This window comes from Rhinolophus ferrumequinum, chromosome 10 (assembly GCF_004115265.2).
Source record: "Rhinolophus ferrumequinum isolate MPI-CBG mRhiFer1 chromosome 10, mRhiFer1_v1.p, whole genome shotgun sequence".
NCBI lineage: Eukaryota > Metazoa > Chordata > Mammalia > Chiroptera > Rhinolophidae > Rhinolophus > Rhinolophus ferrumequinum.
Genome location: NC_046293.1, coordinates 36462264 through 36475378, shown reverse-complemented (window position 1 = coordinate 36475378; position 13115 = coordinate 36462264). Strand labels below are relative to the sequence as shown.

Genomic DNA, 13115 nt, shown 5'->3' with positions numbered 1-13115 from the left:
GCATCTAATTAAACCCACCTAGACCTAACTTCCAATAAAGAAAAGATAAGGGGATAAAGGAGCAAATTAAACAATACCAAGAGGAGACAATCAGATAAATCCACAATGTAGAACAATTCTACAAGGCAACTTTAAAAAGTTAATTTCACAGGAAAAAAAGTGGGGGAATCACTTTAAAAAATAGCAATAAAGTCAATCACCAATACTTTTAAGTTTTTACATTGTAGCAACCAAATACATATTGACTTATTTAAGCCCAGGAGCGACAAACTATGTTAGTCTTTATTTAAAAAATTCTTAAGACTATCCTTAAATTGTATGTTTAATGTTGGATATCAAATGTTTGACTCATAAAATACATGACTCATCTAGATTTCGTAAACTGGATATTTTGTTTCTAACCTCGATATATTCAGAAATAGGCTAACTTTTGCAATAGCACAATCTATATTTTGATAAGGTACATATGAAGAAGCATGTATGTAGTTAAAATAAAAAGTCATGATAATGTTAAAACTGAAAAGGGTGACATAGTAGTAATCTACACCTGCTACCTAGGCATATAGGAGCAACTTTAATCCTTAGACATCTTAAGAAAAACAGAGTGAAAAAAGGGAAGCACATTGAATTAAGTAAATATGTTTGTGTCATTTTGAGAATTTTTAAAGCAATTCTTTGTCATTTTGATTGAACCTTATTTTTATCCAAATAACTATTAAGTAATGGAGGAAGTCTAACATCTAAGTGATGAAATAATTTCTCCAAGTTGTGTAATTTATGAGGCGCCTAATCTTTTATCATGTTTTCTTACAGGAAGCTAGTACTATTGCAGATCTGGACAGTGGAAATATGGAAAAAGTCATTCAAGATGAAAATGTTACTCTATATGTGTGGGCAAACCTCAAGAAGAATCCAAGGTATTTCCATGGGTGGTACTATAGCTTGAGAGACATTAGAGTCATATCACAATGACCAGGCAGATGCCTGTTGTATAACAGCATGGCATGGTTGAGAAAACCCATGGTAAGAAGTCAGCCAAATGGGGTTTGAATCACAGACCTTCCATTTACCTTAGGCAAGTAACTTAGCCTTGTTGAGTTTCAGTATATCAACAGTAAAATGATGATTATATTACTTATTAGGATTAGGTTGAAGATTAAATATTAATGCATGTAAAGGTCATAGTCTATTGTTTAGTACCAATATATGCTGAGTAAATATCAGGTCTTCCCTTTTCTTCACCCATTTAACCTCCCTTCCCTCAAAGAAAAGTAGTAGTGGTAGATACTTTCTACAGGACAATCTGAAATTAGAGAAAAATGTTTGTTAACTGTTAAAAATAGTATCTGCCAAAAAAATAATGCTTCCATATTTATTATTTTTTAGAGATTTAAGTGATGTTTCCCCAGATATTTTCACCAAAGTAACAGCTTTCTGAGGAATGATAAATTCATGGTCACTTGGTTGCTTCTTGATTATAAACATTTCAAGTTAATTGAGTTAGTATGGTGGTGAGTTTTATGAAAAATTATTAGAATACAAGTTAGAAGGTGTAAGTTCTGGTCTCAGCTCTGAAAAGACTAGTCAGATGACAATGGAAATAAATTGGACTTTATTTTTGATATTCAGTGATAGGAAGGAACAAAATATTTTCTACATCTCACTTGCTACAAAATACTCTGTGGTTTAAATCTAAATCAGAGACAATACTTTAATATAATCTTTTTCATTGTAAAATATGTTATATACAGAAGAGTGAAGGCAATTAATCTGTATAATTTTAAAAGAAGAGTAAAATGAATAGCCCTATATTAACTACCCAGGTTTAGAAAAAGAATTAAGGGGTTCTTTTTATTAACATAACAAGTAGTGGAGGCAGAATAAGTTCTGTTTTATTTTGATGGTGATGGTGAGGGGGAGTTGTAGGGATGAACTTGTTGAATTTGAAATACCTATGAAATATGGAAGTGCCACTGTCTGAAGGCATTCAGAGAAATCTGAGTTAGAGATATACTTTTGGGAGTCATTAACATATAGATCAGTAGTTCTTACCTATTTGGGAGTCATAGACTATTATGAACTTTACATTTTGAACTGTTCACACATATGTAAAGGCATTTTTGGACCACTTAAAGTCTACTCAGGTTGCTTTTTCCCCCTACCCAACCCCAGGAAACAGAACTCATGTTGAAAAATCCTGATAATATAAATAATAATTGAAGCCATAGAAATAATAATATCTAAGAAGAGTACATAAAAGAGAAGAAAAGAGGTCCTATGATGGAGAGCTGAGTAATATCAACATTTAAGGGATGGTTAGGAAGAAGGCCATACAAAGAAAACAGAGAACGAGCTGCCAGAAATGGAGAAGAGCATTGGGTTATGGTTCCCAAGAGAGTGTTTTGAGAAGGATAGCATTAGCAAGTGGGTCCACATCTTGCAAAGAAAGCCAGTAAGGGTTGAGATTCAAAACCGTGGCAGAATTAAAGTGGAGAGAAATGCTGCTTAGGTATAAATTCACAGCAGACCTAAAGTTTCCTCAGGCCTCATCCTCCTTGTTAAACTCAATTGTTAACAGGTACAGAAGTGTCAGATTCTCTGAAACACAAATCGGATTTGAAATTCCAAGGATATTAGCAACAAGTGACATCGCTCTACGACTCCTGCATACTCACTATGATCACGTCACACCACTGCGCACTGTTCCAACATTATTACAAAAACATAGTTCCGCAATAACTCACTTAGTCAAAGATGAAGTCAAGAATGTAGAAGCAGCACTCAGCAAAGAGTTTCAGGAAGAGTATAAACCTGGAAAAAGTGAGTCTCACTCAATTCATGAGGAAGAAATAAAAGATGAAGAGCAAGTTGATATTGAAGTTCCAACGGTAGGACGCATTTAGGTGTATACATTTTTTTCTTCATTTGACAAGTGTTATTAGATTCCCTTGAAGCATTCTCAAGATTTTTTCCTAAATAACTAGAAATCGTCTGAAAGCCACTTTCTTGTCAATGGCCTAATTTTGAATGTTTATATTTTTTCTTGCCTTCTATTAAGAGTTCCTATTCATAGTTGACCCTGTTGCTTTAACATCCTAACGTTCAGCATAGGAGTTGATCATTTTTATTTTAGGTACACTCCTGAAAAGCTTTGAAATAATTTAATTTTTCTGTATTTATTCTATTTCAAATTCACTGAAGGGAGCTTGCCATTAAATGGAAACTTGCAGTAAATATTTTTACAAACTGAGGGATTATCTTACATTACTCTCTTACTTCCTCAGCTTTGGGGTTTGTAAGAACAAATTTTATAACGTAAAAATTAATTTTCTTTAACTATTCCACTCCTCTTAAAACTTGACATCTTTAGATATAACATCGTTTGCGTAATTTGCTTTTTTTCTATTTCCAGGATCTTTAAGCTACTTAATATGTTAGAATAAATTGTCTCTTTAAAATTTAGTAATACTTTCTCAGAACTAGGCAGCTTTTTGTTTGGCCATAGACAATTTGCATTTTCGGAAGGACCAGAAGTAGCAGGTTTCCTACAAGTGTTTAAGACATGAAGTGTATTGGTTTATCTTCTTTAAACACAGGGAAAGGTTAAGAATTAGATTGAATACAAATTTCGAATCAGAATAAGGATTACTAGATATTCTAAGAACATATTAAATTGAATATTCCATTTGAAATATTACATCAGAATAAGAAATTATAAAGGCCCTATAGCAATATAGAAAATAGGTATGACATGATAGTCAGTATAAAGAATACTATTTAGAGTTATTATAACCATGTAAAAATTAAAAAGGCATAAGGGGAGGAGAACCCAGGAATCTATATAGCTGATATTTTAGGGAGGTGGAAAATAAGTGATTTGTTCTTCAAAAATTTGTCACTTAAAAAGAAAAATGTTCTTTGAGCAATTCGATACTTTTAAAATAAAAAACAAATTTAGTTTACCTCTCAGGTAGCATGCTTGCTTTACTAGAGTTCAACAATATTTCCAGTTCTCTTCCTTTTCCTGGGTATATGGGGTGATTATTCTCCTAGTCCCCTTGTAGTTAGGAGTGACTATGCGATTTGCTTTAGCTAATGAGATGTGAATGGAAGTGACATACTTATTTCTAAGGGGGAGAAAATGAGTAAATGGGTCTTGGACTTAACACTATTTAAATATGCAGTAAAAGAAAAAAAAATCCCATTAACTTAAAATTTGGCAGAATTTGTGATTGAAACTCATAAAAACAAAGAACAAATAAAGGAGTATCGAACTCATTGTATGAAAAGCATATCTAAAAATGTTTGGTCTTGAGCTGGTAAAAATCCTGGATAATGTCTCCCCTCAAGTTCCTTGATCATAATTATTATTTTATGAAAACTCATTAACATTTTACCCAAGAATTTTACATTATTTTAAAATTGTGAAATAATAATTAGAAAATATATAATTTGAAATACTGAATTTGCATGGCTAATGCAATTCTTTCATATGCACGTGTATCTTAGCTAAAGCAGACTCATGCATTGATGATTTATTACAGTTTTGTTAATTTTGAATAGTTTTATATTTTAAAATGTATATATGAATTTACTGTAATATTAAACAGTGCAGTTATATATTTTTCTCAAGGTCTATCATGTATTACAGTGAGGAGTCATTTCTTAAACTCTGAGCCATTGAGCTCGAAGGACCAAAATAAGTTTGCCTCAGTTTGAATAGCCCTTAGTAATGCTTTTAACTACACTTTGTAATTCTGTTATTATTTAATGTTTTATTGAACTGTTTCAACCTATAATGGTGACTAAAGGTATGCTAATGCTAGTATTGATGATGCCACAAAGGTACACCGAGGAAAAGTATTCTATTTGATGGTAAAATTCATGTTATATGCAATATTGAGGCTGTCCTCAAATAAGTAGCCTAGGAAACCCAGAGAAAAGATCAGCAGACAATCAGTGATATGGCGGAAATAGTTTTACTTTATGAAACATCTCGACAGAGCTTGGGAAGCTTCACCAAGAATTGTGTGAATGGTAGATGGAATTACATGACTGGAGGAACTTTATGTTATCAGGGGATCAAAAAGAGAAGATTGAGAATAGCATTAATCCAGTCAGCACCCCTATTTCCAGGAACCAATCCTCTCATCACACCAAACACGCATGTGTGCAGATGTTTCTGCTCAGGTATGTGTGAGCTATCATCCTTCCAAATCCCACATGGCATTCTGAAACAGGTAACATGAATAATGCTGAAGTATGTATGGTCTCCTCAGAAGCAGAAGAATTCCATCGTAGCGGTTAAGTGTACCAGGGCAGGAGGAACAGCCAATTCCTGTGCTGAAGGATGATGATGGGGTGTGGTGTGGGGGCTACAGTCAATAACTGCATCGAGTGAGGAATCCCCCAACTCACCACCACTTGCCATGCTAAGCTGGGTAAGAAAGGAGAGCAGACTTAAACAATTGTCGCCTGGGCCTATACTTGCCACTAATTCTGAACAGTGTAAACCACCTTTTGTAAGTGTGAGTAGCCAGCAGGGGGCAAAAAAAAAAAAATCACTGGATTTCTAAACAGAATCAGCATCTCGAAAGGGGCAGGCAAAGATAATTTGGTGGAATTTTGGAAAGGAAAAAGTAAAATAAATGGTGGAAAGAAGTAGGATGTCCAATATGTATATAAAAGGAGTTCTAGAAATTGAGAAGGGAAAGGATAAGTTTATATAATAATTGGCACTGGGAGAGCTGTCTAAAATTTGAAATAAAATAAATGTCCATTCATACTTCCCTCTACAGACTAAAAATAAAATAACAAATTAGTTTTTATATTTAAACCTTTAAACTAATAAAAGCTCATAAAATAATAAAAGTATTTGAAGAGAACATAGGGCAGTTATTTTATTATCTTTACTAAGAAGGTCTTTGTTATTTATCAGTACATCAAAACCAAAACCATAAAAGAAAGGGAGATTAATTTGATTCAAACATTTGTATAGTCAAATATACCTCACTGTAAACAAAGTTGAAAGACAGTGAACTGAGAAAAATATTTAAACACATAAAACAAAGGGTTAATAATCAAAATATAAAGAACTCATACAAATTGGTAAGACAATTTCCTGATGTAAAATAAGGCAAAAGACTCCAGTAGACAGCTGAGAAAAGAAATGCAGCTAGCCAATAAAAATATGAAAAGGATGCTCAACCAAATACGTAATCAAATTAGAATTTATCAGCTTGAGCATGGGGGCGGGGGTCAGGCATTTTCACATACTGTTGTTAGAAGTGCAAATTTGTACAGTTTTGCTCAAAAGCAATCTGGCACTATAAATGTATCTATTATGTTATTAGTAATTTTAACTTTCGTAATTTATTATGAAATAATACGCCAAGTACTGGCATACCTCATTTTATTGTGCTCCACTTTATTACACTTCATAGGTCTTTCACTTTTTACAAATTTAAGGCAAGACCTTCCATCAGCAAAAAGATTATGACTCCCTTTATTGCAGTGGTCTGGAATTGTTCTCCAAATGTTTATTGGAGTATTTTTTATTATAGCAAATATAGTTCACAGGTTAAATTAATTATAAAATATTCAACAGTCATATATCAGTAGCCATGCAAAATTATATAGATTTTATATACTTTTTAATTTTTAAGCTTTATTGAGATGTAATTGATATATTATTAATCATCATGTACAACATGATGATTTGGTATTTGTATCTGCTGTGAAATGGTCATCGTAATAAGTCAAGTTAATATCCATCACCACACAGTTACAATTTTTTTCCATGTTATGAGGATTTTAAGATCACTCTTGGCAACTTTCAAATATACAATACAATATTATTAACTATAGTGACCATACTGTACATTAGATCCTCAGGACTTATTTTATAACTGGAGGTTTGTACCATTTGGCCACCTTTATACATTTCACCCAACCCTCCCACCTCTGACAACCACTAATCTGTTTTCTGTATCTGTGGGTTTGGTTATTGGTTTGTTTATATATTGACTTATTTACTTCCATGTATAAGTGAGATCATATGATATTTGTCTTTCCCTCTCTGACTTATTTCACTTAAGTGAAATAAGCCCTCAAGTTTTATCCATACTGTCACAAAACTGGCAAGATTTTTTTTTTTATAGCTGAATAATATTCCATTATATATACAGCATTTTCTTTATCCATTCATCCGTGATGGACTGTTAGGTGGTTTCCATGTCTTCACTATTGTAAATAATTCCACAGTCAACATGAGGATGCATATATCTTTCGAGTTAATGTTTTCATTTCTTTTTAAGAAGTACCTAAAAGTGATATTGATAGATCATATGTTCTATTTTTTTTTTTTTTTTTTTTTTTTTTTTTTTTTTTAGGAAATGCCACTGTTTTTCATAGTTACTGCACCGAGGTACATTCCCTCTAACAGTGAACAATGGTTCTGTATTCTCCACATTCTCACCAATGCTTGTTATTTCTTGTTTTTTTGATAATAGCTATTCTAACAGGTGTGAGGTGATGTGTCATTGTGTTATTGACTTGCATTCTCTGGTGATTAGTGATTTTGAGCACCGTTTCATGTATCCACTGGACATCTGTATATCTTCTTTGGAAAAATGTCTATTCAGATCCTCTGCCCATTATTTAATCAGATTGGTTGTTTTGTTTTTGCTGCTCAGTTATATGAATTCATTAAATATTTTAGATATTAACCCCTTATCAGATATTTGATTTACAGATATTTTCTCCCCTTTGGTAGGCTGTCTTCATTTCATTGATTGTTTCTTCTGATATGCAGAAGCTCTTTAGTTTTATGGAGTCCCACTTGTTTATTTTTGCTTTTGTTGTCTTTGCTTTTGGTGTAAAAATCCAAAAAATAACTGCTAAGACTGATATCAAGGAATTTACCACCTACATTTTCTTCTAGGAGGTTTATGGTTTCAGGTCTCATGTACAGGTCTTTAATGTTTTAGTTAATTTTTCTGTATGGTGTAAGATAGTGGTCCGGTTTCGTTCTTTTGCATGTGGTTATCTAGTTTTCCCAGCACCATTTACTGAAGAGACTGTCCTTCCTTCGTTGAATATCATTGTCTCCTTTGTTGTAAATTATTTGTCAATATATGCTTGGGTTTTTTTCTGGGCTCTCAATTCCGTTCCAATGATATATGTCTTATTTTTATGCCAATGCCATACTGTTTTAATTACTACTGTGTTTCCCCAAAAGTAAGACCTAACCGGAAAATAAGCCCTAGCATGATTTTTCAGGATGACATCCCCTGAACATAAGCCCTAATGTGTCTTTTGGAGCAAAAATTACTATAAGACCCGGTCTTATTTTCAGGGAAACCCAGTATATAGCTTTGCAATATAGTTTGAAATTAGGAACTATGATGTCTCCTATGAAAGCTTTGTTCTTTCTCAAGATTGCTTGGATATTCAGGGTCTTTTGTGGTTCCATACAAATTTTTTAGATTTGTGTATTCTGGATTGTTTGTTCTGTTTCTGTAAAAAATACCATTGGAATTTTGATACAGATTGCACTGAATCTGTAGAATGCTTTTGGTAGTATGGACATTTTAACAATATTAATTCTTCTAATGCGTGAGCATGGGATATCTTTCCATTTATTTGTGTCTGCTTCGGTTTCTATTGATGTCTTACAGTTTTCAATGTGCAGATCTTTCACCTCCTTGGTTAAATTTATTCCTAGGTATTTTATTGTTTTGATGCAATTGTATATTAAATTTTCTTAATTTTTCCTTCTGATAGTTCATTGTTAGTGTAGCAAAATGCAACAGATTTTTATGTATTGATTTTGTATCTTGTAACTTTGCTGAAGTTGTTTATAAGTTCTAAGGGTTATTTTGGTGAAGTCTTAGGGTTTTCTATATATATAACATCATGTCATCTGCAAATAATGACAGTTTTTACTTCTTTCTTTCTAATTTGGATGCCTTTTATTTCTTTTTTTTTCCTTGCCTACTTGGTCTGGCTAGGACTTCTAATACTTTGTTGAATATAAGTGGCAAGAGTGGGTATCATGTTTTGTTTCTGATCTTAGAGAAAAAACTTTCAGCTTTGCACTATTAAGTACGAAGTCACCTGTGGGCTTATTATATATGACCTCCATTATGTTGAGTTATGTTCCCTCTATATATACTCACTTTTTTGAGAGCTATTTTTTAATCATAAATGACTGTTCAATTTTTTCAAATGCTTTTTCTGTATCTATTGAGATGATCATATTGTTTTTATCCTTCATTTTGTTATTGTGATGATTGATTTGAGTATATTGAACTATCCTTTCATGCTTGGTATATATCCTGCTTGATCATGGTGTATGATCCTTTTATTGTATTGTTGAATTTGGTTTGCTAATATTTTGTTGAGGATTTTTGCCTCTATGTTCTTCAGGGACATTGACCTGTAATTTTCTTTCCTAGTGATGTCCTTATCTATCTGGTTTTGGTATCAGGGTAATGACGGCTTAGTAAACTAAGTTTGGAAGTATTCCTCCCTCTTCTATTATTTGAAAGAGTGTAAGAGGATTGGTATTAATTTTCCTTTAAATATTTTCTTGAATTCACCAGTGAAGCCATTGGGTTCTGGATTGTTTTTTGTTGGGAGGCTTTTGATACTGATTTAATATCCTTGCTAGTAATCGGACTATTCAGATTTTTTATATCTTCAGGATTCAGTCATGACAGGTTGTATGCTTCTAGGAATTTATCTATTTTTTCTAGGTTGCTAATTTTGTTTGTATATAATTGTTCATAGTAGTCTCTTATGATCCTTTGTATTTCTGTGGTATCAGTTGTAATATCTCTCTTATATTTCTGATTTTATTTGAGTCCTCTCTTTTTTTTCTTGGTGAACCTAGATAAAGCTTTGTCAATTTTGCTTATCTTTTCAAGAAAAATAATTATTTTTCTTAACGTTATTGCTTTTTTCTACTGTCTTTTAAAGTCTCTATCAAATTTATTTCTGTTCTGATCTTTATTTCCTTCCTTCTACTAATTTTGGTCTTCATTTGTGTTTTTTTCCTAGTTCCTTGAACTTTTTTCCCGTGTAAAGTTAGGTTGTTTATTTGAGATCTTTCTTGCTTCATTATGTACGCATTTCTTTCTGTTAAATTCCCTCTTATAACTGCTTTTGCTGCATCCCATAAGTTTTGGTGTTCTATGTTTCCATTTTCATTTGTCTCAAGGTATTTAAAAAATTTGTTTTTTGATTTCTTCTTTGATCTATTGGTTTTTCAGTAGCATGTTGTTTAATCTTCACATATTTGTTAATTTTCCACTTTTCTTCTTGTAATTGATTTCTAGTTTGATACAATTGTGGTTGGAGAATATGTTTGATATGATTTCACTTTTCTTTAATTTATTGAGACTTGTTTTGTGGCCTAACATATTATCTGTCCTAGAGAATGTTTCTTGTGCACTGGATAAGAATGTGTATTCTGTTGGATGGAATGTTCTGTATATGTTCTTTAAGTCTATGTTGTCTAACATGTTTAAGACCAATGTTTCCTTATTGGTTTCTGTCTGGATGATCTATCCATTGATGAAAGTGGAATATTAATGCCCCCTACTCTTTTTGCTGTCTATTTGTCCCTTAGGTCTATTAATAATTGCTTTATTAATTTAGGTGATCCTATGTTGGGTGCATAAGTATTTACAAATGTTATATCCTCTTGTTAGACCCCATTATTATTATGTAATAACCTTCTTTTCTTTTATTACAGTCTTTGCCTTAAAGTCTATTTTGTCTGATAAAAATATAGCTATCCCAGCTTTCTTTTAGTTTCCATTTGCATGAAATATCTCTTTCCATCCTTTTATTTTCAGTCCATGTGTACTTACATCTGAAGTGAGTCTTTTGTAGGCAACATATAGATGGGTCTTGTTTTTTTAATCTGTCAGCCACTCTGTGTCTTTTGATTGGAGAACTTAGCCCATTCATCTATAAAGTAAATATTGATAGGTATGTACTTACAGCTATTCTGTTAATTGTTTTCTGGCTGTGTTGTAATTCTTCTTTTCCTTTCTTCTCTTCTTGCTCTCTTCACTTGTGGTTTTATGATTTTCTATAGTAATATGCTTAGATACTCTTCTCTTTATACTTTGTGTATCTATGGTAACTTTTGCTTTGTGGTTACTATGAGGCTTTCATAAAACAACATATTTATAACAGTATTTTAAGTTGCTAACAACTTAAGTTTGAATGCATTCTAAAGCTCTAAATTTTTACTCTCCCTGCCAGATTTTATGTTTTTGATGTCACAATTTACATCTCTTTATCATCTGTATCCCTTAACAAATTATTGTACTTATAGTTATTTTTACTACTTTTGTCTTTTAACCTCCATACTAGCTTTATAAGTGAATAACCCACCACCTTTACAATATTAGATTATTCAGAATTTTACTATGTATTTACCTTTACCAGTGAGATGTATATTTTCATGTTTTTTGTTACTAATTAGTGCCCTTTCATTTCAACTTAATGAAGTATCTTTAACATTTCTTGTAAAGCAGGTCTAATGGTGATGAATTCCTTTAGTTTTTGCTTGTATGAAAAACTATCTTTCCTTCAATTCTGGATGACAACTTTGCTGGGTAGAGTATTCTTGGTTGGCAGGATTTTTTTTTCTTTCAGCACATTGAATATATTGTGCCACTCCCTTCTGGCCTGAAAACTTTCTGCTGAAAAATCTGCTGCATCTTATGGGGATTCCTTTGTACCTAACAAGTTTTCTGTTTTCTCTTTCTGCTTTTTACATTCTCTCCTCATCTTTTCATCTTTCTTTCTTTCTTTCTCTCTTTCTTTCTTTCTTTCTTTCTCTCTTTCTTTTTTTTTTTTTTTTTGACACTTTAATTATAATGTGTCTTGCCCTGGGTTTCTTTGGGTTTCTCTCTTTTGGTACTCTCTAGGCTTCCTGGATCTGGATGTCTGTTTTCTTCCCCAGGTCAAGGAAGTTTTCAGCCATTATTATTTCAAATAACTTTTCTGCCTCTTCTCTTTTTGTCTCTTCCTTCTGGGACCCCTAGAATACAAATGTTGGTCCATTAAATATGTTCTCCCATAAGTCTCTTAAACTATCTTCAGTTTTTCTCATTCTTTTTTTCCTTTTTGCTTCTCTGATTTGGTGAGTCCCATTGTACTCTCTTGGAGTTCACTGATCCTTTTTTTCTGCTTCATCTAGTCTGTTGTTGAACCTCTTTATTGTATTTTTCAGTGCAGTTATTCTTCAGCTCTGTAACTTCTGTTTGATACTTTCTTATATTTTTCGCTTTGTTGAAATCTTCATTTTGTTCATCCAGTCTTCTCCAACCTCGGCGAGCATCCTTATGACCATTATTTTGAACTATTTATAAGGTAAATCACTTATCTCCATTTTATTTAGATCTTTTTATAAGGTTTTATCTTGTTTTTTGTTTGTTTGTTTGTTTGGAATATATTCCTCTATTTCTTCATTTTTCATGACTCTCTGTGTTGGTTTCTGTGTATTACAAAAAAACAGCCATTTCTTCCAGTCTTGAAGGAGTGGCCTCATGTAAGAGATGAAGTTTATCATTCAACCCTTTCTTAACTCTTGGTTGTCTTTCAATTCTTTATGACTGTGCAAGCAGCCTGCTTTATTTTTAGTGGCTTTCAGCAGTTGAGGATATGCCAATGTCCCCAAAGGAGAATTTCAGTTGCACCTAGATTTGGGCTGACTGGAAGCAGACCTTCAGGCACCAGCTTTAAAAATATGCAAATGTATGTCTTTCAGGGGAAGACTGGGAGATCGGTGTTTCTGTCTGCTCCCTCTGAGCTGAGGTCTGGGGTGATAGCCAGTTAAGAACTGTTTCTTTCTTTACTACGGTTTCATTGAAATGAATAGAGTTCATCATCTGGTCATCAGAGCCGGCCCATCAAGGGGCTTCCCTTGGGCAGCAACCACCAAAACTGGAGCACCAGACATAAAAACCTGGGCACCAGACATGTGTATAAGCTTCCCCCCGCCCCCAGAAGATACAAGCTCTAGAGTGCAGCAGAGGGAGAGTGCAGAGATAGTACCCACCTCCTGATATCTCTGGGGAAGATTATAGTTGGTC

The 13115-nt window shown here is 33.0% G+C and overlaps 1 protein-coding gene across 3 annotated transcripts in view; it reads left to right on the top strand.

Annotated features, from left to right (window-relative positions):
- DNAI7 (dynein axonemal intermediate chain 7) overlaps positions 1–13115 on the top strand; it is a 64024-nt gene that overhangs the window by 24194 nt on the left and 26715 nt on the right. For all 3 annotated transcript variants that reach the window (XM_033117896.1, XM_033117895.1, XM_033117894.1), the window contains 2 exons: positions 814–917; positions 2579–2888. In XM_033117896.1, the coding sequence (XP_032973787.1) occupies positions 814–917; positions 2579–2888 (414 nt within the window). The remainder of the gene's footprint in view (positions 1–813; positions 918–2578; positions 2889–13115) is intronic.